At 41.6% G+C, this 25,649-nt stretch overlaps 1 protein-coding gene across 2 annotated transcripts in view; it reads right to left on the reverse strand.

Moving 5' to 3' along the window:
- The window catches only part of RIMS1 (regulating synaptic membrane exocytosis 1), a 460,575-nt gene that overhangs the window by 373,334 nt on the left and 61,592 nt on the right, over nt 1-25,649 (reverse strand). For both annotated transcript variants that reach the window (XM_077487395.1, XM_077487390.1), the window contains 2 exons: nt 7,344-7,400; nt 85-152 (listed from right to left, as the gene is read on the reverse strand). In XM_077487395.1, the coding sequence (XP_077343521.1) occupies nt 85-152; nt 7,344-7,400 (125 nt within the window). The remainder of the gene's footprint in view (nt 1-84; nt 153-7,343; nt 7,401-25,649) is intronic.

Raw genomic sequence — 25,649 nt, forward strand, 5'->3', positions numbered from 1 at the left:
GAACCTGGGCTAATGAGATTTTCAATGGCAGTGACGTGAATTGTAAAGAAACAAGTTATTGAAATTATCTTTTTTTTTTCTTACCGAGCCAAGAGGAGATGTGTCTCTAGTGTGCCACGTGGCAGGGTCCAACCAGTAATAATCCAAATCACCTGTAAAAAGTTCAAACATTGGAACATGAAAGCAGCCATTTATGTAGGAACAGTTAGCAAAGCATCATCAGAAGTGTAAATAAATATTTATGATTTTCCAGGAAGAATTCCATTCAAATTAGACCTTGACCTGAAAGGAGGAAGTATGGTTTTAAAGCAATATGTATGTGCATACCTTGAAAAGTGTCACATAATAGATTTGGGGGGCATTGCATTATATTTAAAAGGCTATTCATTTGGCAGAGATCTAATAAAAACAAATTTTTAGGGTCCCAAAATAATTTAGAAAAACCCTTTGTTGTGAATAATTACCAAAGCTGCCATGTGAAAGAGATCAAAGTGAGTAACAAGGGCCATCATATCTGAAAGTAAACAGCATGCCCCTTTGATTTCCTAGGAAAATGGAGTGGTGGGGGAGCAAAAGAAAGGTAAGGAGTAACAGCTATTGGGGTTGGCATTAAAGTGAACCTGTTGCTTTACCCTGCATGGTAAGCAAAATTTTACTTTAAGCCCCACTATAGATTTACATTTACCTCTGTTGAAAGGCTAGTAGACACCATCCGCTCAACATTAAACAGTATATTTTTTGGAATGTCTTATCTTTAGCGCAGTTCTCATTACATATCTGCAAACTCTACTTACCCACATATGCTGTCAGCCAACTATTGGCAGAACTTAGCTTAGATTTAGCAGGTTTGCACGTTAGCAATATACACCAGTATTTTGGTGTTGCATATAAAGCATGCTTCCCTGAGAAATTCAGAGTGAAATATAGATGGTTCTGCCAATACTTTGTACCTAAAATTATTGTAACTCCATGTTCCAAAATAACATAAAAACACATATGTATCTGGTGTATATATATATATATATATGTATGCTCAAAAAGTTTGCATACCCTGGCAGAAATTGTGACATTTTGGCATTAATATTGAAAAAATGACTGATCATGCCAAAAAACTGTCTTTTATTTAACCACTTAAGGACCGAGCCTCTTTCTGAGATTTGTTGTTTACAAGTTAAAAAACATTTTTTTTGCTAGAAAATTACTCAGAACCCCCAAACATTCTAAAAAAATGTTTTAACACCCTAGAGAATAAAATGGCAGTCGTTGCACTACTTTCTGTCATACTGTATTTGAGCAGCGGTCTTACAAGCGCACTTTTTGGGGGGAAAAAAAACACTTTTTTGAATTTCATAAGACAACAGTAAAGTTAGCCCAATTTTCTTTATATTGTGAAAGATAATGTTACTCCAAGTAAATTGATACCTAACATGTCATGCAAAAAATAAACATTAAAAAAAAAAAAATAGCCCTTTAAGAGCTGTGGGCAGAAGTGATGTTTTCCCCTCCCCCTATCTTCCCCTCTCTTATCTCCATACTAAGCCAGCAGAGGGCACCAGATTGCGGCAGAAAGGGGGCCCCTCTCCCGCTACCAATAAAAGTAATCTTGCGACGAATCTGCCGCAGAGACTACTTTTATCTTGTAGTGGACCGCCCGCTGAAAAGGAGGATGCCTGGGTTATGGCAGCTAGCTGCTGCCATAACAACGATATCCTCGTTCAAACAGCCGCTGTAAACCTGTGGCGGGTGGTCTGTAAGTGGTTAAGGATAGCAATCACATGAAGCCATTTATTATCACATAGTTTTTTGGATCCTTTTAAAATCATAATGATAACAGAAATCACCCAAATGGTCTTGGTCTATCTGACCATGGGTTGGTATCAAAAGATCCCCAAATTTTCCATTTCTTATTAAGTTATGATTGAACAGTACTGACTGGCATATTCAAGGCTTTGGATATATTTTTCCATCGTTTCATTACCTTGTTATGCAGGTCTTTTGACTGTTCTTTCCTACCTCCTCATGGTTCAGTGTCTAGCCTGCTTAGTGTATCCATGTGTGCGCTAACAAACTCATTGACTATTTATACACAGACACTAATTGTGATTTAAAAAGCCACAAATGTGGGAAATTAACCTTTGTCATTTTAACCTGTGTGCCACCTTCTGTATCTGTACCAAGGCCAAACATTCCAAGGTATGTAAACTTTTTATCAGGGTCATTTGGGTGATTTTTGTTATCATGATTTAAAAAGGATCCAAAAAAATATGTAATAAATGGCTTCATGCGATTGCTATCCTTAAATAAAAGACTGTTTTTGGCATGATTAGTCATATTTTCAATATTAATGCCAACATTTTCACAATTTCTGCCAGGGTATGTAAACTTTTGCGCACAACTGTATATATATTAGAGCTGCGCGATTAATCGCTAAAAAATCTTAATCGCGATTCAACCCTCCTCACTATCTTAATACAGCATTTCCCCGATTCATGTTAAACAAGTGCAAAGCGTTCTCTGCTCAGAGCTGTCAAAAGAAAAAAAAAATCAACAAAAGTTTATCAACAGCGATAAAGAGAAACATGTATCTCTCCTTTTTCACTCTCTTTTTTAGATCAAAGGAATGAACTTCTGTCTGTAAATGAGGTCAGTTTAACCACTTAACCACTTCCCGACCGGCGCACGACGATGTACGTCGACAGAATGGCACGGGCAGGCATATTGGCGTACATGTACGTCCCTGCCTTCCCGCGGGTCGGGGGCCCGATCGGGCCCCCGCCCGGTGCCCGCGGCGGTCGGTATTCGTTCGGGAGCGATCCCGGACGAGGGGACGGCCATTCATTCATGGCCACCCCCTCGCGATCGCTCCCGACGAATGAAAATGCTCCGTGACATCACTTCCTCTCCTGTAATGTAAACACAGGAGAGGAAGTGATGTAATCTCTCCTCCGTGTCGGTATTTTTCGTTCCGACACCGAGGAGAGAGGATCGGTGAGTTGCACCAACACGACACTACACAGTAGAACATGCCAGGCACACTCACACCCCCCCCGATCACCCCCCCCAATTACCCCTGCCCCCCAGTCACAGTGACACCAATGTCATTTTTTTTTTTTTTTTTGCATTGGTGTCATTTGTGACTGTAATAACTGTTAGGGCAGTTAGGGTTACCCCCCTTTAGTTCTAATGTACCCCCCTAACCCCCCCAATAAAGGTTTAACCCCGTGATCACCCCCCGTCGCCAGTGTCACTAAGGCTGGGTTCACATTGCAGCGGTTTATGAGAACGAATGTGATTCGCACCGCACTGCAGTGCAAATCACATCCGATCTCTGTGCGATTCGAGTTCAGCCATTCGCCGCACCCGCCACACCCGCCGCCCCCGCCGCAAATTCGCACGGGACCCTTTTTTTGGTCCGCAGCAGAATCGGATCGCATGGGTGTTCACACCATGCGATCCGAGTTTGCAGATCGCACTGCGATATGCGAACTGATCTGGGGGTGTCATTAACATTTCACTGACACTCCCAGCAGTTCGCATAGGGCAGTGTGAACTGCCGCCGGGAGGCATGCAATGCGGGAACCCGCCGCGGATTCGTGGCATTCCCGCATCACTCCAGTGTGAACCCAGCCTAATAAGCGATCGTTTTTCTGATCGCTGTATTAGTGTCACAGGTGACGCTAGTTAGGCAGGTAGGTATTTAGGTTCGCCGCAGCTTTTTATAGCGCCAGGGACCCCCATATACTACCGCATAAAGCCCCCTGATTGCCCCCTAGTTAACCCTTTCACCAGTGATCACCATATAACTGTTACAGGTGACGCTGGTTGGTTAGTTATTTTTTTATAGTTTCAGGGCACCCGCCATTTATTACCTAATAAAGGTTTAACCCCCTGATCACCCAGCGGGTGTCATTTGTGACTGTAATAACTGTTAGGGCAGTTAGGGTTAGCCCCCTTTAGTTCTAAGGTACCCCCCTAACCCCCCCAATAAAGGTTTAACCCTGTGATCACCCCCCGTCGCCAGTGTCACTAAGGCTGGGTTCACATTGCAGCGGTTTATGAGAACGGATGTGATTCGCACCGCACTGCAGTGCAAATCACATCCGATCTCTGTGCGATTCGAGTTCAGCCATACAGATAGTATGGCTGAATTCGTGTCGCACCCGCCGCAAACTCGCACGGGACCCTTTTTTTGGTCCGCAGCAGAATCGGATCGCATGGGTGTTCACACCATGCGATCCGAGTTTGCAGATCGCACTGCGATATGCGAACTGATCTGGGGGTGTCATTAACATTTCACTGACCCTCCCAGCAGTTCGCATAGGGCAGTGTGAACTGCCGCCGGGAGGCATGCGATGCGGGAACCCGCCGCGCATTCGTGGCGTTCCCACATCGCTCCAGTGTGAACCCAGCCTAATAAGCGATCATTTTTCTGATCGCTGTATTAGTGTCACAGGTGACGCTAGTTAGGCAGGTAGGTATTTAGGTTCGCCGCAGCTTTTTATAGCGCCAGGGACCCCCATATACTACCGCATAAAGCCCCCTGATTGCCCCCTAGTTAACCCTTTCACCAGTGATCACCATATAACTGTTACAGGTGACGCTGGTTGGTTAGTTATTTTTTTATAGTTTCAGGGCACCCGCCATTTAATACCTAGTCTCACTAGTGTACCCCTAAATTTAGGGGTGTCTACTTTCCAAAATGGGGTCATTTGGGGGGGGTTTGTGCCATCTTGGCATTTTATGGCCTTCAAAACTGTAACGCCCTTAGAAAGCCTGAAGGCGGTGCTTGGTTTTCGGGGCCCCGTACGCGGCTAGGCTCCCAAAAAGTCCCACATATGTGGTATCCCCGTACTCAGGAGAAGCAGCAGAATTTATTTTGGGGTGTCATTTCACATATGCCCATGGCATGCGTGAGCAATATATCATTTAGTGACAACTTTGTGAAAAAAAAAATAAAAAAAAAAAAGTTTGTAATTTTCCCGCAACTTGTGGCAAAATATAAAATATTCCATGGACTCAACATGCCTCTCAGCAAATAGCTTGGGGTGTCTACTTTCTAAAATGGGGTCATTTGTGGGGGTTTTGTGCCATCTTGGCATTTTATGGCCTTCAAAACTGTAATAGGTAGTGAGAAGTGAAATCAAAAATTTACGCCCTTAGAAAGCCTGAAGGCGGTGCTTGGTTTTCGGGGCCCCGTACGCGGCTAGGCTCCCAAAAAGTCCCACATATGTGGTATCCCCGTACTCAGGAGAAGCAGCAGAATTTATTTTGGGGTGTCATTTCACATATGCCCATAGCATGTGTGAGCAATATATCATTTAGTGACAAATTTGTGTAAAAAAAAAAAAATATTTTTTTTTGTCATTATTCAATCGCTTGAGGCAAAAAAATAAAATATTCAATGGGCTCAACATGCCACTTATCAATTTCCTTAGGGGGTCTACTTTCCAAAATGGGGTCATTTGGGGGGGTTTTGTACTGCCCTGCCATTTTAGCACCTCAAGAAATGAGATAGGCAGTCGTAAACTAAAAGCTGCGTAAATTCCAGAAAACGTACATTAGTTTGTAGATGTGACAACTTTTGCGCAAACCAATAAATATACAATTATTGACTTTTTTTTTTACCAAAGACATGTGGCTGAATACATTTTGGCCTAAATGTATGACTAAAATTGAGTTTATTGGATTTTTCTAATAACAAAAAGTAGAAAATATCATTTTTTTTCAAAATTTGCGGTCTTTTTACGTTTATATCGCAAAAAATAAAAATTGCAGAGGCAATCAAATACCATCAAAAGAAAGCTCTATTTGTGGGAAGAAAAGGACGCAAATTTTGTTTGGGTACAACATTGCATGACCGAACAATTACCAGTTAAAGCAGCGCAGTGCCAAAGTGTAAAAAGACCTCTGGTCATTTACCAGCAAAATGGTCCGGTCTGAAAGTGGTTAAAGACTAAACCTTTTTTGACACTTGATGCTTACAAGTTAACTTCTGTAATTTTTGATAGAAAATTACTTAGAATCCCCAAACATTATATACAGCGGATATAAAAATCTACACACCCCTGTTAAAATATCAGACAAAATATAAATAATTTCAGAACTTTTTCAACCTTTAATATGATCTATAAACTGTACAACTCAGTTAAAAAACAAACTGAAATCTTTTAGGAGGAAGTAAAAAAAAAAAATTATAACTGGGGATGTCGCTGTGTTCAGAATGAAGCAATCACATTCAAACACATGTTAAATAGGACTCAGTACACACCTGCCAATTATTTAACTTGCCTCTGATTAACCCCAAATAAAGTTCAGCTGTCCTAGAAATCTTTCCTGACATTTTCTTAGTACACACAGGGGTGTGTACACTTTTTATATCCACTGTATATTTTATTTTAGCAGAGATCCTAGAGAATGAAATGGAGATTGTTGCAATATTTTATGTCACACTGTATTTGCGCACCAGACTTTCAAAAGCTATTTTTTAGGAAAAAAATATACTTCAATAAATTAAAAAACAAAAACAAATCTTTATTCTAAGCAAATAAAATTGTAATTCTCATTTTATCCAGAATCGTGCAGCTCTTATACACATACACACTTCTTATTTTTAACCAGAGGAGGAGATGGTATTTTTATATTCAATCCTGAAAAGCACAATTATGACACTTAAAACACAGTAACTAATGGAAACAAATCCGATTTCTGTTTGCTAAAATCAGATCATTAGCAGATAAAATGTGATTGGTTAATGCGGTTTTTACACACTTAAAATTGCTGTTTATTATATAAACTTGATACATTTTTATTTATTGCAGCAATGAGACAATAGTTGCATCTTTATATCCCACCAATGCTTATTTATATGTATTATATATATATATATAACGATATGTATACATTATGTAATGTAAAGCACTAGAAATATGATACAATGACAACAATTAAATGTTGTTTCCTGTTTAAACAATTATGTTTGGCCCTTAGATTTAGTATAGATCCAAACTTGCATATTGCTGTCTGTAATGGCCTATAAGTGCTGCTAGAAATATATTGCTTTACATTAGGGAGTGGAAGATAATACAACAATTCCCCGCTCAGAGTGTAGAAGCATTAGGCCGTCTAAGTGTTATGAGACTCCTTATAGGAGACTTTTCATACAATTGATTTTCATTTACTGTAACTTGAAAAAAAAAAACCTGACATATTCATGCAAATAGTTCTGTTACCCAAAGACTTCATTCCAAGCACTGTCCAAGGCAAGCTGTCATCTTTTACATTTAATCACACAGTGCAGAAACAGACACTCATTGCTTTACAATAGGCTCTTAAAATGTACTAACCACAGCATGACTGAAGGGGCACAGGACACTCCAACTGTCTTCTGCCAAACACAGCAGCTAAAAATAACCCAGACAATCTGCGTGAATTTTATTCCAGTGAATACCATCACTATGTTAAAAAAAAGGCAGCGGTATACATTTCCAGTATAAGCAACAGCAAAGATTAATCCCTTCCCAACATGCACATACAGCCTAAAATGAATTGCATGCCATTGCTTGCTTCCAGCCCTCTTGATAAAGTTAACATAGCTTGAAAACTATTGTAAGAAGCACATTTATACACAGAACCTGAAATCCTAAAGCCATTATTAGCCAGACAAATCACATATTACTAAACTATACATGTAAATATGCAAAAATCCACAGTGAGATGCACATGTGTAGTACATGCTATTGAATCATTCTGCAGCACTCCTCCAGTAAAAAGCTGTCCTCTCTGCAGTACCACAATGGTTACCTGTCCCTGTGTGCAATGTCTGGAGCAAAAACTGGACAAGCCCTGAGAACATAGCACAAGAATCAGTGAGCCCATAAACAGCTGACAATAATGTAGCTGGAGATAGTCCTGCTGGGTGTCAAAGCTGCCAAATAGGAAAAAAAAAAAAGAAAGATATACAGATGTGCTTAAATAAAATCAGCAGCGGCAGCTCCGTTTAAGGTCTGAGCCAAAATATTCTGCAGTGTCCAACATCCCACAGCAATGAGGCCAGACCTGCCATATACAGTGTGCTGCTGTCATCAAAACAAATCTCTGCAGCGGATTGCCCTCATTGATTACTACATTAATCAATAGCTACTCAGTGCAATACTAACTAGATTCCAGTTTTCGCCGCGACAGCAGGCCTGATGAGTTCAGAATTAACAGTCTTGTGAAAAGGGATGCAAATGCCGGTCATTTGTAGACTGTGGCATGAAATAAATTTTGCACCCCATAAAAAGTTTCCTGAAAAGAACTGTGCACAAGCTCAGGAACTGCAAAATATCAATAGCATTGCTGCAGCCATCATTCTTTTTTTTTTTTTTTAAGATTATTTTTATTTATTTCAGAAAAAGAAAGTTATATAACAGAGCCTCTGGGCATTCCCCGACTCAAGGTGTATAAAATATAGGCAAGGCTTACTATACCTTACTACAACCCTAAACAATTTAATCAAGTTAACAATAACAAACAAACCCCGTAGCTTGCTGCTAAAAATGACAGGATAAGTGAAATGCTCGACAGTTTACATAGACATATGCCAAACAACAGGTATCATTTACTAAAAATCCACGCCCAACGGGTGGCTACAAGTGCGTGGTTGATCAGGATGTACCCCCCGAGGAACAGTCAGAGGGACCATCATTTCACATGTAAATCAGATCAGACCGAGTGACTCACAGGGTCTTCTTGTTCTACTGTTGTCGTTTCCAACTCCAGCCATATGTTTCAGACCTTAAGTTTAAGGGGACATCACCTACTATAGTATGTTTAGCCATCATTCCTTTTTAACAGGTTATCCCGGTTGCCTTTTCATGGAATCAAATTAACCTGAGTATTATAGGAATTTACTTTGCGATCACTAAAAGCAATGGCGTAAACAGTAACGGTCCATTAAAAGCAGTGGTATTCAAACTATTTATATCTTAGTCCCATGGGTCCAAGGATAGCAAAGAAACATGTACCGATAAAAAGCCAAGGCTACTTCCTGTGCCCTAACACAGTCCACTGGCTGTGAAAGAAGCACACACACACACAAGTAATATGGGCAGAAAGAACTTAGTAGCACACATCACATATGGGTTCTCTCCCACGACATTGACCAAGCTGTGACCAATAGCTCCAGGTCCCTGGTTCCGATTAGGAACTAGCAGGACAGTCTCCCAATACTGTGACCACTGTGAGAGACAAATGGTCACAGTGGTCAAGACAGAGAACCCACACCACCTTGCAAGCATTAAACTAAAACTAAACTCTCTCAATCAACATTAAAGAATGTGTTACCCCAAAATTTCATATTCCCGATATGTGTCTTTTGTACCATGTACTTGTGTTAAAGTGTCCTCTTCTCTTTATATTTCTTCTTTAGGCTGAAAAACCTAGTGAACTTTTCAACTACCCTTCTTTCATATTTCAAACTGAATATGCTAGGCATTAAAGCTCATCCATCTCAGCCTTTTCAGGTTTCTAGAAGCACAGCCTGTCTGTCCACTAATAGCCAGGACTTGTGTGCTGACATGCTCTCTTGCACAGCCATTCAATGGGAAGATCATTATTACGCTGTTTCTCCACCCCCAGCTCTCTATACCCCCTATGCAGCTGAGAACAGAGGTTATGTAATTAATTACTGTATAAAAAAATACACAAATGTTTTGCCTTTTATTTCTATTTAATGCTGAATAGGTTGTTTTACAAGGTAAAGGTTTACATATACTTTAAAATGGTAGAAAACACTGCCTGGTTACTTTTACCTACAGGTAGCTACAATTTAGATCATTTGAAATAATATCCATACCTTGTGTTCTTTGTCAACAGTGTGCTTGTTCATTGTACAAGGATGAGGTTTCATAGCTGGTAAGGTTGAATAAAGACACTAGTCTATCCAACTCAATCTGTGTATCTGTGTGTTCATGTCAATAATCATTTCCCCTATACTTGTATATTGTGTTCACTAAGATGCACATCTAATAGTTTTTTAAAGCTATCAATACTTCCTGCTGACACCACCAATTGTGGAAGAGAGTTCTACATCCTTTCCACCTTGACAGTGAAAAACCCCCTATACAGCTTAAGGTGAAACCGCTTCTTCTCCAATCTCATTGAGTGGCCTCGTGTCTTTTTATACTCCCTGAGACTGAATAGTTTACTACCTAGGCTGGGATCACCACTGAGATATTTGTATGTCGCTATCATATGTCCTCTCAAGCGTCTCTTCTCCAGGGAGAGTACATTTAGTGCTTCTAGTTGCTCCTCATAATTGAAGTCCTCCAGCCCCCTTAATATTTTTTTGCCCTTCTCTGGACCCTCCCCAGCCTCAGCACAGCCTTCCTGAGGATTGTTGACCAGAACTAGATGGAATACTCAAGATATGTCCGAACCAGAACTTTATAAAGTGTCAGGATTATAGTTTTATCTCTGGATTAAATTCCCTTTTCTATATGTACTAATAGTCTGCTAGCTTTGCTTGCTGTGGCTTGACATTACATGCTATTGCTCAGGTTGGAGAGGGGGGGCGCAATTTATGAATTTTCGGATGTACAAACAACTTCTGTTTATTAATATGAAAATACTCTGATGATTTGCAGCATGGTATATACAGACACATCCTAGCCAGCTGCATTTAATTTCCCTGGACTTTTCAATTCCACTCACACTAATCTCTGTCACATAAAATGGTATGGGCAAGGTTACCTCTAAATATAAGTTTCTAGGTTTTTTATTTAAAATTACTAAGAAATATAAAAGATAAGCTTGAGGTAAATAATGTAATCAGTGTGAATTTATTTGTTTTCAATTGTTTCTATGTATAATCTGAGATAGCCATAGTTTCTCCGTTTCTATGCAAGCACATCTGGTTTGCAGTGTTACGGTGCTTTATTGCTTTCTGCAATATGCAAGTCTATGAGGCAGCTCCCTGTCCTTGGAATAATTTTATCTCAAAAGCCGTTAACCAGTTCCTGCCATCCGAATGCATATATCCAGCCGCTGGACAGGTGGGCTTTAATGCAAAGTGTCGGAATTTATATGGGTCCATGGGGTACAGATTTTTCTGTACTGAGAGCATGTTTACTGCACACTCTCAGCACAGCAATTAAGCTGTCAGGGGCAGCACCCGATGTATACTTTTGATCGGGAGCTTCTGATCATGTGACCACTGTGACAGTCAATCACCGCAGTCACAAGATCAGAAAGCTCACGTCCTGACCTCTTAAAGGGTCAGGGGCAGTGGTGGCAAGGGGTTAAACAGCTAGATTTAGTGACCATAGTAGCTAATGCAAATTTCAACTAATAGCTTATCGTATATGCAAATTTTACATTTATGTTTACAAATGCTTTTATTGAAAATAAACATCAAATTAACAAAATGTCCAGTAAACCAGAGTGTCCAGATCAAACAAACCCTGCAACCAGCATAAGAGATATAATCAAGGAAACGACAGAAAACTGTGCATCTTCTTTATCACATAGTCCAAAGCAATCTTCAAATTGAAACATAAAAAGGGCAAATACAAGTCTCATAAGTATTCTAATATAAGGCCAAAGACCGGCAGTCAAAAGCAATACTAGTGGGAAAAATATATGGGAAGACAATATGTGTGGATATTATTAAACAGTAACAATTTCAGGCAGTTGAAGACATGTAAACATATCCAGCGGGATAAGTACATATCAGTAACAGACTATCTCTAATAGGAGCACCAGCAATTTCACTTCCTATTAAAGATCAGAATAATTTCAAAAATAGTGTGGTGAATCTTCCCCATGATCTTAATAGACTCCATGAAATCTAAGACCCGTCAACAGGGGATAGAGGAAAAGACATGTGACCAGGGGGCAGAGGAAGTGTGCCAATTAAGGGCCATAGCCCCTTGAACCACACTGTATAAAGTGTGTAAGAGCCTTTCACAGGGCAGGGGTACATCTGAAATTGGAGAAAACAATAGGCACATTGGTAAAGTCGGAGGGATTTGAAGACTTAAAATATGTGCTGTTTCAGTGGTAACTTGTTTCCACAGTAAGCACTATTTTTGAAACTCCAAAAAATACGGGTAAAGAGGCACTGTTCCTGACAACTGAGCAAACAGGTCGCAGGAACAGTAGGGTATATGAATGAATTCCGAAGGGTGTCATGTACCATCTGGTATGCAATTTAATTGCAGTTTCCCTAACTGTGATGGGATGGGTGCATTTATAGAGATTAGATAACATGTCCAACCAGTCTTGAGTGGAAAGTCCTATCTCTGCTTCCCATTAAGCCATAAGAAGGGTTTTGTCTGGCAGAGAAACGGTATTAAGATATTGATATAAAGAAGTGATACCACCTCTGGACCTGGGGGGGAAAAGGCAAATGTGCTAAAAATGAGTATGTTGGGATGGTACCAACCTATAGTGGGTACTATTGTAGTGTCTAATTTGTTGTATATAATTTGTACATAAATTTGTCAAGAATTGTCAGATTGTGTGCCTGTTGTAAATGAGCAAAAGAATAATGGTGGTAAGTGAACCTAGTGAAACCAGATTGCAAGGGATCCATCTGGAGAAATATCTCCTATTAGAGAAGGATACAGGAAATGTCGGGTCTTTTGAAAAGGAAGCTAACTGGGAAGCTTGAAAGGGTAGTTTATATTTGGCTTGATAGATTGACCACAGGTAAAGAGGTTGGCCCACTACAATATTCAAAGAAAGTATATCTTTATCCAGAATAGCATCCGACCAAAGAATACCTGGAAGATAATAAGGGCAAAAAGAAGATTTTTTAAATTGAAGCCAGGGATATTCGGAAAAGGAGCTTGCCCTTATGCTAACTGTGCCAGTCTGGCTACCAGATAGTAATGGCACAGGTTAGGTACTCCTAAGCCACCATGCAATTAAGGTCTGTACAACAACCTTCTACCAAATTTGGGTTTCTTCTTTTGACAGATACATTTATTGAACAATGACAGTATATTTTCAAATGTAAAGTCAGGGACGTAAAATGATAAAGCTGTCAGAGATCATGAACGAGAAAATTAAGGTCTTTGAGAAAGTGTGGGACCTGTGGGTCAAGTATCTGACTAACGACCATAAATCTATACCTGAGTAAAATGGCTTCAGGTGCGTGGGACTTGGAGAATGAGTTCTTCTCTTATCGCCTACCTCTTTATACCCCCCCCCCCCCTCGCCTTTTCTTCTTTTTTTTTGTTCTTTCTTTTTCCCCCTCTCGGTCTTTACCACCACTCTTTTTAGGTCTTCTTGGCTCTCTGTTCTAAATTGAGAAATGATATTGCTAACTTAGGGAGAAGACTTGCTTGCTGAGATGAGGGGTGCTGCTCCCCTCTACTGGAGGTACAGATCCCCTTCAACAAACACATGCAGACTATACTGTGAATATCTCTAAGCCATTGAGGCCTACATACTGATAATAGGATCAGAAATGTACTCTGCAGCTGCGCTGTCATTTCAAATTTTGTGGGACTTAGGCACTTAGAATACAGCAGGCTGGAAAAGTTTAGTATATTGACTTGGTTTGGGGCAACCCACCACGAACAAAGTATTTTATAGTGTTGGTGAAGCTTTTTGGAACACGCCTTTTCCATTATCTTTTATTTTACAATACTCGGATTAACCCTTTCACTGCCAGATCCATATGGTGTACGGACCTACAGCACTGTTTCCAGCTGGCCAGGTCTGTACACCATACGGACCTAATTTTTCGTTTTCCTTTTAAAAACTCTCAAAGCTGTAAGTGAAAAATTAAAACCTCCAGATTTTTTGAGAAATGTGGTTATTTATAGTTTTGCGTATGTTTAATTTTCACCATTTTGCAAATCAATTAAAAATTAAAAAAAATTAAAAAAAATGTTTTATTTATTAACTCAATACAGATTAAGCTTTTATATTTAGTAGGAATTTAGCAGGAATTTTGTAAAATTTGCTGTGTTTGTATCTGCTAATAATGATTTTAGTGTATTTTTAGCGAAAATATTGCTTTGGTAAACATTTGCGCAAATGTCGCGGGGTCATAAATATCAGTAGCACCTTAATTTTATTCTACAGGTCATGTGCTTTCAGAAAATTTATGGTTTGGGGGGTCTTTAACAAACTCTGAAAGCTGTAAGTGAAAAATGAAAACCTCTAGATATTTTGAGAACTTTGGATATTTACATTTTTGCATATGTTCAATTTTCACCATTTCACAAAAAGGAGCAATCTAAAATTTACAAATATTGGTTATTAACTCAATAGAGGTTAGCTTTTATATTTAGTAGGAATTTTGTAAACTGTGCTGTGTTATTATCTGCTAATAATTATTTTAGTGAATTTTTAGCGAAAATATTGTTGTGATAAACATTTGCACAAATATCGTTGTACCTTAAAAATCAGTAGCACCTTATTTCTATTCTACTGGTCTATCAGAAAATATATGGTGGGGGGGGGGGGGGGGGGTTTAACAACTCTGAAAGCTGTAAGGGAAAAATAAAAAAGCTATAGAAAAATTGCAAAATTGGTCCGGCAGCTAAGTTTAAAATGGAGCACAGGGCCTAGCAGGTAAAAGGTTAATATGTATTTTGTATGTATTTCACATAGTGGAGGATCTACTTCTATCATCATAACTTTTGTATTCTCTCTTGTGAAAATATTTCAATAAAAACATTGAAACGGAAATTGATAAAGCCCTAAACAAAGAACAAAAGTTTAGATAAAATTAACATCTTGATTGCCAAAACTTTGCTTAAAAAAGTGCTTGTTTGCTAGATGTCAGGGTGTGCGGCTGGCTCTCTTAATCTCTTTCTAAGTTCTAACAGTAGGGGTTTCCACTATCTGGCCCCAGTATATTCTTCTGGCCATTCTGCTGCCTTGGAGTTCCCTTGTTCACAGACCTTTCTGATGCCCTTTTGCCTTGAGATATTAACCCCACTGGCACAATTAATTTGTGCTGTTTGTCTGTACTTTTTAATGCTATATATCGAAATATTGAAAATGATCTTGCCATTCAACATTATATAAATTCCTTTGCACCCCTGAAGAAGGATTAAACTGTATCCTGAAGCGCATTGGGTGTAAGAAGGTTCTTTCATATACCCTCTTGTATGGAGATATTTACTGACTGTGTTCAGATAAATCAATATTTCGTGCAAATTTTTAATCATGTTCAATTACCAATAAACTTTACGGTTACTATATTATTTTTGTATATCTTTATATATATTATTAGTTGCCTAAAAAGTGCATTTAGGGGAACCCCCTTCTCTGTGATGGGCACTGATGGGAACTGATAGGCTGCCCCCTGCAGGGCGCGCGCGGGGTGCGTTGTGATCATTGAGTCAAGATCAGAGTAAAGGGTCGACCCCAGCCCCTTTCCACGTGATCAACTGTCAGCCAATGACAGCTGATCACATGATGTAAACAGAAGATCGGTAACTTTTTTTTTCGGTCACCGGCTTCTATATAAGGAACATCGTTCCCAAAGAGGCACCAAGCCATCTCATCTGTGCCAACCAGTACTGCCTGCCAGTGCCTACCAGTGTAAATCAGAGAGATACAGGTATAGAACAGCATGTCTGTGCAAATTTGTTGTGCCACATCCTATAAAAACTACAAACAAGAAGAAAATCCCTATTGGTGGACTTTGGAGGCACATACACCCATATAATAGAGTACAAAACTATTTTTATTTATACAAAATATGTATATACATAATCACAAAAAGAATGAGAACGGTATAGTACAAAACCATTAAAAATAAGAAAACAAAGGCGCATGCGCGGAGTCTCCCAAGATGGCCGCCGGCTTCTAGAGCTCCGCTCCACCACAGCCCTGTAAAGACCACCACGGAGCACAGAGCGTCCTAACACACAGCAAATAGGCGGATTCGAACGGGGGAATACTCCAGGATCCCGCGGATGGCGACCCCGAACGCCAGGAAGGATCTATCCGGCCGCATGAAGGCTGAAAGCGGCCCTGTCAGCTATGCTAAGATGGCGGCGGCGTCACGAGGCCTCCCGGCCACAGCGCCTCAGGACACCTCCATCGCGGATCAGGACCAAGAACATTTGCCTTTCCAAGGTACAGACTGTGCCCCCCTACAGATAACTAACTCTCCCTCCTCCACTGAGTCCCTGCTGGGTGGATTGAGCGCAGGATATCCATCCACCCCTATGAGGGATCCACATACAGGCCTGCTGCTTGCAGTCAGTGAGGCACAAGATGATCTCCCCCCCCCCACAGACTTTCCTTCTATGATGACTGCTTTCTCTCACATGTTGTCCAAAAGCCTTGCAATGCAGGCAAACCAGATCACTACCTCTCTACAGGCAGATTTACAGCAGATAGGTCAGAGACTGGACACTGTGGAACGGAAAACTGACCAGGCAGTATCCCGGATCAACCAGAATTCGGCCAGATTAGAGGAGGTTCAGGACCAACTGGAAACAGCGTTTGCAAAAATCGATGACCTTGAAAACAGATCGAGAAGATACAATTTCAGGGTGAGGGGGATCCCCGAAACTGAAAAAGAGGTACATAAGGTGATGAGATCTCTCATCAAGAATTTGATCCCAGACATCCCAGAGCGCCATTTGGAATTGGATAGAGCTCACAGGGCTCTCCAGGCTCCCCGTACCGACGGCTTACCCAGAGACATTATAGTCAAACCCCATTATTACTCGGTGAAAGAAGAGGTCATGCGTAAATCCAGATATACGGAGAACCTATCGTTTCAGGGTCACAAGATCCAGATATTCGCTGACCTCTCCCCATACACTATACAGAAGAGACGATCGCTCAAACCATTACTACAAGTGTTACTGGATAAAGAAATCGCATACAGATGGTCATTTCCTTTGCGGCTGAATTTTTCATATAAGAACAAAAGCTTTGGTTTCTCCTCGTTCCAGGAAGGCGAAAAACTTTTGACTCGAATTGGCCTGATACATTTGGAACCCACAACGGAACAGTCCAACAGGGGGACCCCTGCATCAGTCAAGAGACCGTCCCCAGTGAGTCCGCTGCAACAGATCTGGCTGACACAAAGCTCCAAACGTTCAAAGGAAAATTTACCACCTTGAGACAGCTTTTGTTTCCCCTTCTGGGGATGATCTTCTACCCCTTTTTTTCTTTTTGAATGGATCCCCTGATTGTACCACATGCTCTGGGACACAGGGAAATTTGGGAGCCCCCCTCACTCCCTCTTTGATGTACAGGGAAATATGAGGGAGGTATTCTCACATCTGGAGAAATACATGTTGGGCCTTTATTAATCCGTTTTTTGGGTGTTTTTTTTTTTTTTTTTTTTTTTCCCTATAAAAAAGATCTGTTCTTTACCATAGATCCAGGATGGCCTCTTTTACTTCCTGTCTGAGGTATCGGTAACTGCTTCTCATAACTTTTGCAGTTGGTGAAACAGACTATTTTCACAACGGCAAGACCAGACATGTGACTATCCTGTTGTTGATAACATTGGGTCTGCTCTCAGCGGCCACAAGGGATGTACCAGGGGGCCTGCTTTAGTTCATGTTTATGTTTATCTTGTTGTACAACTTAATACGGGACCTAGGTAGAGATTCGATAGAGGTTAGGTCAATGCACCACCATACCTATGTGCAGGAAAGGGGGAGTGGGGTGGTGGGACTGGATCGACTTACCGGGTGCATACCTTTTGATCTGGGTCTAGAATTTCAGTTACCCTGTTTCAGCTCAATATGGGCGCTCTGTTAGCAGTTGAATGTGGGCTTTTGCCGGCCCAATAGTTTATGTAGTTAAAGGTGGCGGGGTGGTGGTGGTTTCAGTGCGCTCCTCCTGGTTCAGAGGCACTTTCGACGCTTCTGAGCCGCATTCGGGATACCCTCTTCTAGGGTTTCCCCGACTTTTTGCAATTAAGGGGTGGTTGGGGGGATTCTGACCACTCAGGGGGGTTGATGGGGACTGGGATCCCCTGTAGGAATTTATTTGATAGCATATTGATCAGGCGACATGGTTTTTCTCATGCTACTGTCCGTTCTCCTTTTGTTTCTCCTTTCTTCTTCATGTTCTTTTCTTCCCCTCTTCTCTCTTTCTATGTATTTTGCAGGTATCTCCAATTCAGCTTTGACATCCAGCCTGCACTCCGGGACTTTTGTGGTTATTACTGGTGGCTCATGCATCGCAGACAGTATGGCTCTCTTCATAGGAGCGGTGAGTCTTTGATCTTTTGTGTAGTTTGCCCTCCTCTGGTCCATGACTGATACACCCATTAGGCCGCCCACCCTTAAAATTCTTTCACACAACACTCAAGGCCTTAACTCCCCACTCAAACGACGGAAGCTCTTCGAACATTACCGCTCCGTACACGCGGACATTCTCTTACTTCAGGAAACGCACTTCCCTTCTACTTTCAAACCCACATATTTACATCAACATTATCCTCAATTTTTTCTAGCCTCCGCAGAGAACAAAACTAGAGGGGTAGCAGTGTGTATCTCCAAACACATTAACCTATCTCAACCTGAGACTTTTATGGACCCTCAGGGTCGATATATACTGGTATCCGGATACATAGATGGGGAATGCTACACTTTTGTTTCCTATTACGCGCCCAACAAGGGCCAAAGCACCTTCTTTACATCCATGCTGGGGAAGCTGCGACACCGCCTTAAGGGCACGGTGTTTATCGGAGGAGACTCGAATGTAGCATTTGATTTTTCTCTTGACAAATTAGCATCGGGTAGGTCCAAACCTAAACGTCCGTCAAAACAGAGCATTAACATTGCCCACACGATCCACTCTGAGGATCTGATTGATACTTGGAGAGAGATGAACCCACGGGCAAAGGACTATACACACTTTTCGGCTCCACACCACACTTATGCTAGAATAGATCACATTTTTACAAAACCCCAAACGATCCCCTTGCTAGAACATGCGAGAATTCTTGACTCGTCATTATCGGATCACTCCATGGTGGTTGTAGTGTCCAGGAGACCTATGGGTTCAGGGAGTCGCCCGTGCTGGCGTCTCCGGGAATCCATTCTGAGCGATCCTGCACATAGCGCAGACATAGCGGCTTCTATCAGAGAATACTTTGAACTGAATGATACAGGGGAAATATCGCCGGTTACACTATGGGCTGCACATAAAACTGTAATAAGAGGTAAGTTGATACAGTTGTCCTCTAATCTCAAAGCACAACATCAGGCCGACACTCTCAAATTCACAAAAGACTTCCGTTCACTAGCTAAGGCACATAAACAACGACCCACGGCAGATTCCCTAGCCAAACTAGACGAGGCCAGGGCCCGACTAAACATGTCCTTGACTACAGCGGCTGCTCAGCATCTTACCTGGACGGGGGCCAGATTTTATTCTCAGAAGGATAGGATTGGCTCAAAATTAGCGGTAAAACTGACCCCCAAGCCACGTTCACACTCTTTTCCTAAGATCAGGGTACATTCAGGGGACCTTTCTCAGAATCCCTCTAAAATAATGGAAACTTTTATGCGGTTCTTTTCGGACTTATATAAACAAGGCCCTGTCCCCCCTACAAATGTCCGCGAGACACTCCTGAATGCTCTCCCATTGCCCGAGATATCCAAGGCACATAAGGATCTGTTGGAGGATCCGTTCACTCTTGCAGAAGTCCTTGACACTATTAAATCTCTTACCGTGGGCTCTGCTCCGGGTCCGGACGGATTCTCCAATGGGTATTATAAGAAATTTGGCCCTGGTCTGGCCCCTTATCTGGTGAAAATGTTCAATTCTCTCAGGGATGGAGCCTCCTTGCACCCGGATATGAACTCGGCATTTATTTCAGTGATTCCAAAACCCGGAAAGGATGCCAGCGAGGTGGGCAATTATCGGCCTATTTCGCTTATGAATAATGACATTAAAATAATGACAAAAATTCTGGCGAACAGACTTTCAAGCTTTATCCCTAGATACATACACAAAGATCAGGTGGGCTTCATCCCTGGGAGACAGGGACCAGACCAGATTAGACGTGCAGTAGATATTATAACACTCCTTAAGGCACAGTGGGACGGGGGCACCCCGCAACAAGGATTTCTGTTATCCATCGACCTTCATAAGGCTTTTGATTCCATTGACTGGTCATACCTAACGGATATTCTGGGGAGATGGGGGTGCGGCCAGTACTTTCTTAACCTTATATCGGCACTATATTCGCATCCTACGGCTCAAGTACGTCTGATGGGTAGGTACTCTAACGCATTTAGCATCGGTAGGGGGACAAGACAGGGATGCCCACTATCACCGCTTCTCTTTGCCATAGCCATAGAAACTTTGGCCATTGCCTTACGCTCCAACCCCGACATTAGGGGAGTCATGTGCGGGTCTTGTGAACACAAATGTGCTCTTTATGCGGACGACCTCCTCCTTTTTGTTACCTCGCCCTTAACCTCTATGCCCATAATTAACCGGACTTTATTGGATTTTAGTAGGATCTCGGGCCTAAAGGTCAATATGGAAAAATCTTTAGCTCTGAACGTTACGATCTCCGCGGATATGCTCTCCCAACTGTCGAACAATTTTACCTTCTCCTGGGCTCGCTCCCAGCTTCCTTATTTAGGGATCAATCTCACTTCGGACATACACACGCTATTTCAAGCTAACTATCCTAACATGGCGAAAAAATGTAGAACGGATTTGACTCGTTGGTCTGGATGTGGGATTTCCTGGCTGGGTAGGATTAATGCGGTGAAAATGACACTTTTACCGCGTCTTTTGTACTTGTTTCGTTCCCTCCCAATTCCGATCCCCAAAACATTTCTGAACAAATTACAATCAGACATTGTGAGGTTTGTTTGGGGGAAGAAAGGTTACAGATGCTCCTCAAACACGCTATACCGGCTGAAATCTCAAGGGGGTTTGGGTCTCCCCAACCTGTGGGGTTATTATCAAGCAGCGCAATTGGCCCAGATATCTATGGCTTTTTCCGGTTCTGTAAAACCGGATTGGTTGTTGATGGAAAGACAGTCTACTCCTCACCACACGATAGATTTCCTGATGACTTGCAACCCTAAACGCAAACCGGCGATTCTAGCTCCCACCCTTTCACACTCCATGGCGCTGAGCTCTAACCTTTTTAAACGGGAATCGCTGATCTCCCCACTGAAACCGCTAACACACATTTTCCACAATGGGGATTTCCCCCCGGGGGAAGATATAGAAGCCTTTAAATGGTGGACGGATAAGGGGTTATACAGAATTGGACACTTCTTTTCCCCCACAGGCCCTCTATCTCTAACACACTGCAGAAAGAAACTAGATATGCCCGATTCGGAATTATATAGATTTACGCAACTCTCACACTTTTTAAATTCCATTTGGACCTCTAAGCCACTTCCCCCTTATATGACACAATATGAACAATGGTGTGCTCAGACTGCGGACCAGAGGGGGGGCATCTCACTGATCTATGCGGCTCTTTTGAAGACGGACAATAAGCCCCCTTATGCTCGGGCTTGGGAAGCTGATTTGGGCCACACCTGGGAGTCGAAACAATGGTATGGGGCCGCGATGAGAGCTCACAAAGGTATCCTGAATATCTCGCTCATAGAGGCGAGTGTCAAAGTTTTATTTAGATGGTATTATGTTCCTTCCAGGCTGGCCAAGATCTTTCAGGGCTCCTCGTCAGTGTGCTTCAGGGGCTGTGATCTGGAAGGTGACATGTCTCATGTCTGGTGGTCTTGCCCTCGCATCCGCACTTTTTGGCGGAAAGTGTTCTGCACAATTAGCTCCATTACAGGGACCACCATAGCTCCACATCCCAGTACAGCCCTGCTAAATCACATTATTCCGACTCTACCCAAACATTTGCAGCAACTGGCGTTTTTTATTTTTCTTGGAGCCAAAGTTACGATAGCTAAAGCCTGGAAGAAACACACGGTCTCCTTTAAGATGTTTAAAACCAAGGTAACTTGGATTATGGTACAAGAACAAATAGTGGCCAAATGGAAAGACAAAACAGAGAGATTCCGGTTGATTTGGGAACCTTGGGCTACAAAGTGTAATATTTCTCTCATTCCGGGGGTGCGGCCTGGAACCCTGGCCTATGGAGTGAGTAATGCCTGAATAGCAATTTACGTTCTTTATTCCTTTTTCTATCATTTCACACGTTTTTCTCTTTTCCCTCCTTTACCACCTCTCTTGGTGTACTATGTGGTACCCCGAAAGGGGTTAGAAGACAGACAGTAGCTATCTTTTGGACTAATTGATTACACAATTTTCTAGCGGTACCTCAAATTTTGGACCTCGGAGGAGATGGATGGGGAGTGCCCTGGTCTTGGTGAGCGAGCCCAGCCCCTGGTCTGCAGCTTGATCCCGTTTGGGGCATCAGGGGCTACGGGCTTGTGAGCCTTGCCTGGACATTTTCCACGGTTGGGAATTAATTGAATGCTATGGGTCCATGACACTGCAGTTGATATGGAAACACCATGTCTAGTTGTTATACAGATACGTACTTTTAGGTTTTTGTCTAGATCTTTGTTCTTCTAGATTACCCTTGTTTCTGCAAAAGTGGATTTTACTTGCTTATTATAAGGAATGTTCATCTATTTTGCTTTGTTCTGCTGAAAATCTTCAATAAAAATTATTGAAATAAAAATAAGAAAACAATGTCTCTAATGCAGAGTTGAGCACCCATACACAATAAGGTGAACCAAAACACTCGTTACCCTATGCGTTTCAGAGAAATTGTACACTCCTTCATCAGGGGTAGATGTGGAGTACATGAAACATAATTCTAATAAAAACACAAATGACAGGATATTAGGTAAAGAGGCGGACATATAAGTAATGTAGATTAATCAAAAAAGTTGTTCCCAGTACTTTAATAACAAAATATGCAAATATGGACATGCAATGTCTTATGAATTAAAAACAATTAGGTCGAATAGTCAGCTGATATGGCCTTTCAGTGTGTTGGGCTTCACATATGTAACTCGATAAAACTGATGAATTGCAATAATTAAAAAAGATGTTAACAAAATGAGGGGGTCCTGTAGGAACCACCCCAGCCGTGGAATGTCAGCGGACATTTCATCTGGGGCTTAAAAGCAAGCGTCTCTGCTTTGTTGTGGGGGATGCAACTATACATCCCTACATCAACCGTGATGAATAAGGCATTATCAGGGATCTGTAAATGCTCAAGGATTTGAAGAAAGTGTAGTGTGTCTTTGATAAAAGAAGGTAAAGACATAACCAGAGGTTTCAGGAACTCATCAACAAGTTTGCTCGCATTATCGCTTATAGCCCCAACACCCGAGATGATGGGTCTGCCCGGAGGATTTTTAATGTCCTTGTGGACTTTAGGTAGAGCGGAAAAAACCTGGTCTGTCAGTGGGTGGAGTGGGTGGGGCACCGCTCCGGTGCGTGTGGGTCCGCATGCGCGCTGTGGACGGGGCCACGCACACACCGCTCAGAGGGGCGTGCCGACCTGGGACCCGATCTCGCCTCCCTTACCGTCAGCTGCCGCAATAAACTGTGGATTATTTGCATATTTTGTGATGTAAGTACTGGGAACAACTTTTTTGATTAATCTACATTACTTATATGTCTGCCTCTTTTCCTAATATCCTGTCATTTGTGTTTTTTACTAGAATTATGTTTCATATAGTCCACACCTACCCCTGATGAAGGAGTGTAAAATTTCTCTGAAACGCATAGGGTAACAAGTGTTTGGGTTCATCTTATTGTGTATGGGTGCTCAACTCTGCATTAGAGACATTGTTTTCTTATTTTTAATGGTTTTGTACTATACCGTTCTCATTCTTTTTGGGATTATGTATATACATATTTTGTATAAATACAAATACAGTTTTGTACTCTATTATATGGTTGTACGTGCCTCCAAAGTCCACCAATAGGGATTTTCTTCTTGTTTGTACCAGTGTAAATCAGTGACACCAATCAGTGCCCACTATCAATGCCCAGGAGTGTCACCTATCAATGCCCACCACCTAGCAGTGCTGCCTATCAGTGTCACCTACCAGTGCCCATCAGTGTCCTTTACTGCCACCTGTCAGTGCCAACTATCAATGCCAGCTATCAGTGTCAACTATTAGTGCCCTTTAGGACCACCTATCAATGCCATTCAGTGCCACCTCTCAGTGCCCACCAGTGCAACCTCTATGTGCACACCAGTGCCGCCTCTCAGTGCACACTAGTGCCGCCTTGTCAGTGCCTATGAATGCAGCCTATCAGTGCCCATCAGTGCCCGTCAGTGCAGCCTCATCAGTGTACATCAATGAAGAAGAAAAATTACCTGTTTGCAAAATTTTATAACAAAATATAAAACGGTTTTGTATTTTTTTTTTTTTTAACAAAAAAATAAAAAACTCATAGGTGATCAAATACCACCAAAATAAAGCTCTATTTGTGGGAAAAAATGCAAAAAATTTGTTGTATGACCGCGCAATTGTCATTCAAAGTGTGACAGCGCTGAAAGCTGAAAATTGGTCTGGGCAGGAGGGGGATTTAAGTGCCCAGTAAGCAAGTGTTAAACTACCGAAACACTTCAAAGGCAGATGTTCAAACTATTTTTTTTTCTGTTTTGGATAGAGTGGGGGGGGGGGAGGTGTTTAGAAACCCTGTTGACGTTTTATTGCTAAGTGGGGCTCTGTTAGAGGGATTTCCTATAATTGCCTTTCTTTCTGTACAATTTTACTATATAGAAACAGCCACCCAGAAAATAATTAAAAAAAAAGAATATTAGGGAAGGTAAGGTTAGAACCCAAACAGATTGTTATTGTTGTATACATCTCCTTACTTCCTGTTTGGTAAAACCTTTGCCAGCAGGTCATAAATTGCGTTATAATCCCTTTAATGGAGCACAGCATATCCTTAGTAACCGAAAAAGTATTCCAACTCTTCCACACTTCCAAAGCTAAATTTAAAAGAGTATATTGATAAAGCCCTAAACAAAGAACAAAAGTTTAGATAAAATTAACATCTTGATTGCCAAAACTTTGCTTAAAAAAGTGCTTGTTTGCTAGATGTCAGGGTGTGCGGCTGGCTCTCTTAATCTCTTTCTAAGTTCTAACAGTAGGGGTTTCCACTATCTGGCCCCAGTATATTCTTCTGGCCATTCTGCTGCCTTGGAGTTCCCTTGTTCACAGACCTTTCTGATGCCCTTTTGCCTTGAGATATTAACCCCACTGGCACAATTAATTTGTGCTGTTTGTCTGTACTTTTTAATGCTATATATCGAAATATTGAAAATGATCTTGCCATTCAACATTATATAAATTCCTTTGCACCCCTGAAGAAGGATTAAACTGTATCCTGAAGCGCATTGGGTGTAAGAAGGTTCTTTCATATACCCTCTTGTATGGAGATATTTACTGACTGTGTTCAGATAAATCAATATTTCGTGCACATTTTTAATCATGTTCAATTACCAATAAACTTTACGGTTACTATATTATTTTTGTATATCTTTATATATATTATTAGTTGCCTAAAAAGTACATTTAGGGGAACCCCCTTCTCTGTGATGGGCACTGATGGGAACTGATAGGCTGCCCCCTGCAGGGCGCGCGCGGGCGGGGTGCGTTGTGATCATCGAGTCAAGATCAGAGTAAAGGGTCGACCCCAGCCCCTTTCCACGTGATCAACTGTCAGCCAATGACAGCTGA

This window comes from Lithobates pipiens, unplaced genomic scaffold (assembly GCF_037356315.1).
Source record: "Lithobates pipiens isolate NorthernLeopardFrog02 unplaced genomic scaffold, aLitPip1_a1.2 Scaffold_18, whole genome shotgun sequence".
NCBI lineage: Eukaryota > Metazoa > Chordata > Amphibia > Anura > Ranidae > Lithobates > Lithobates pipiens.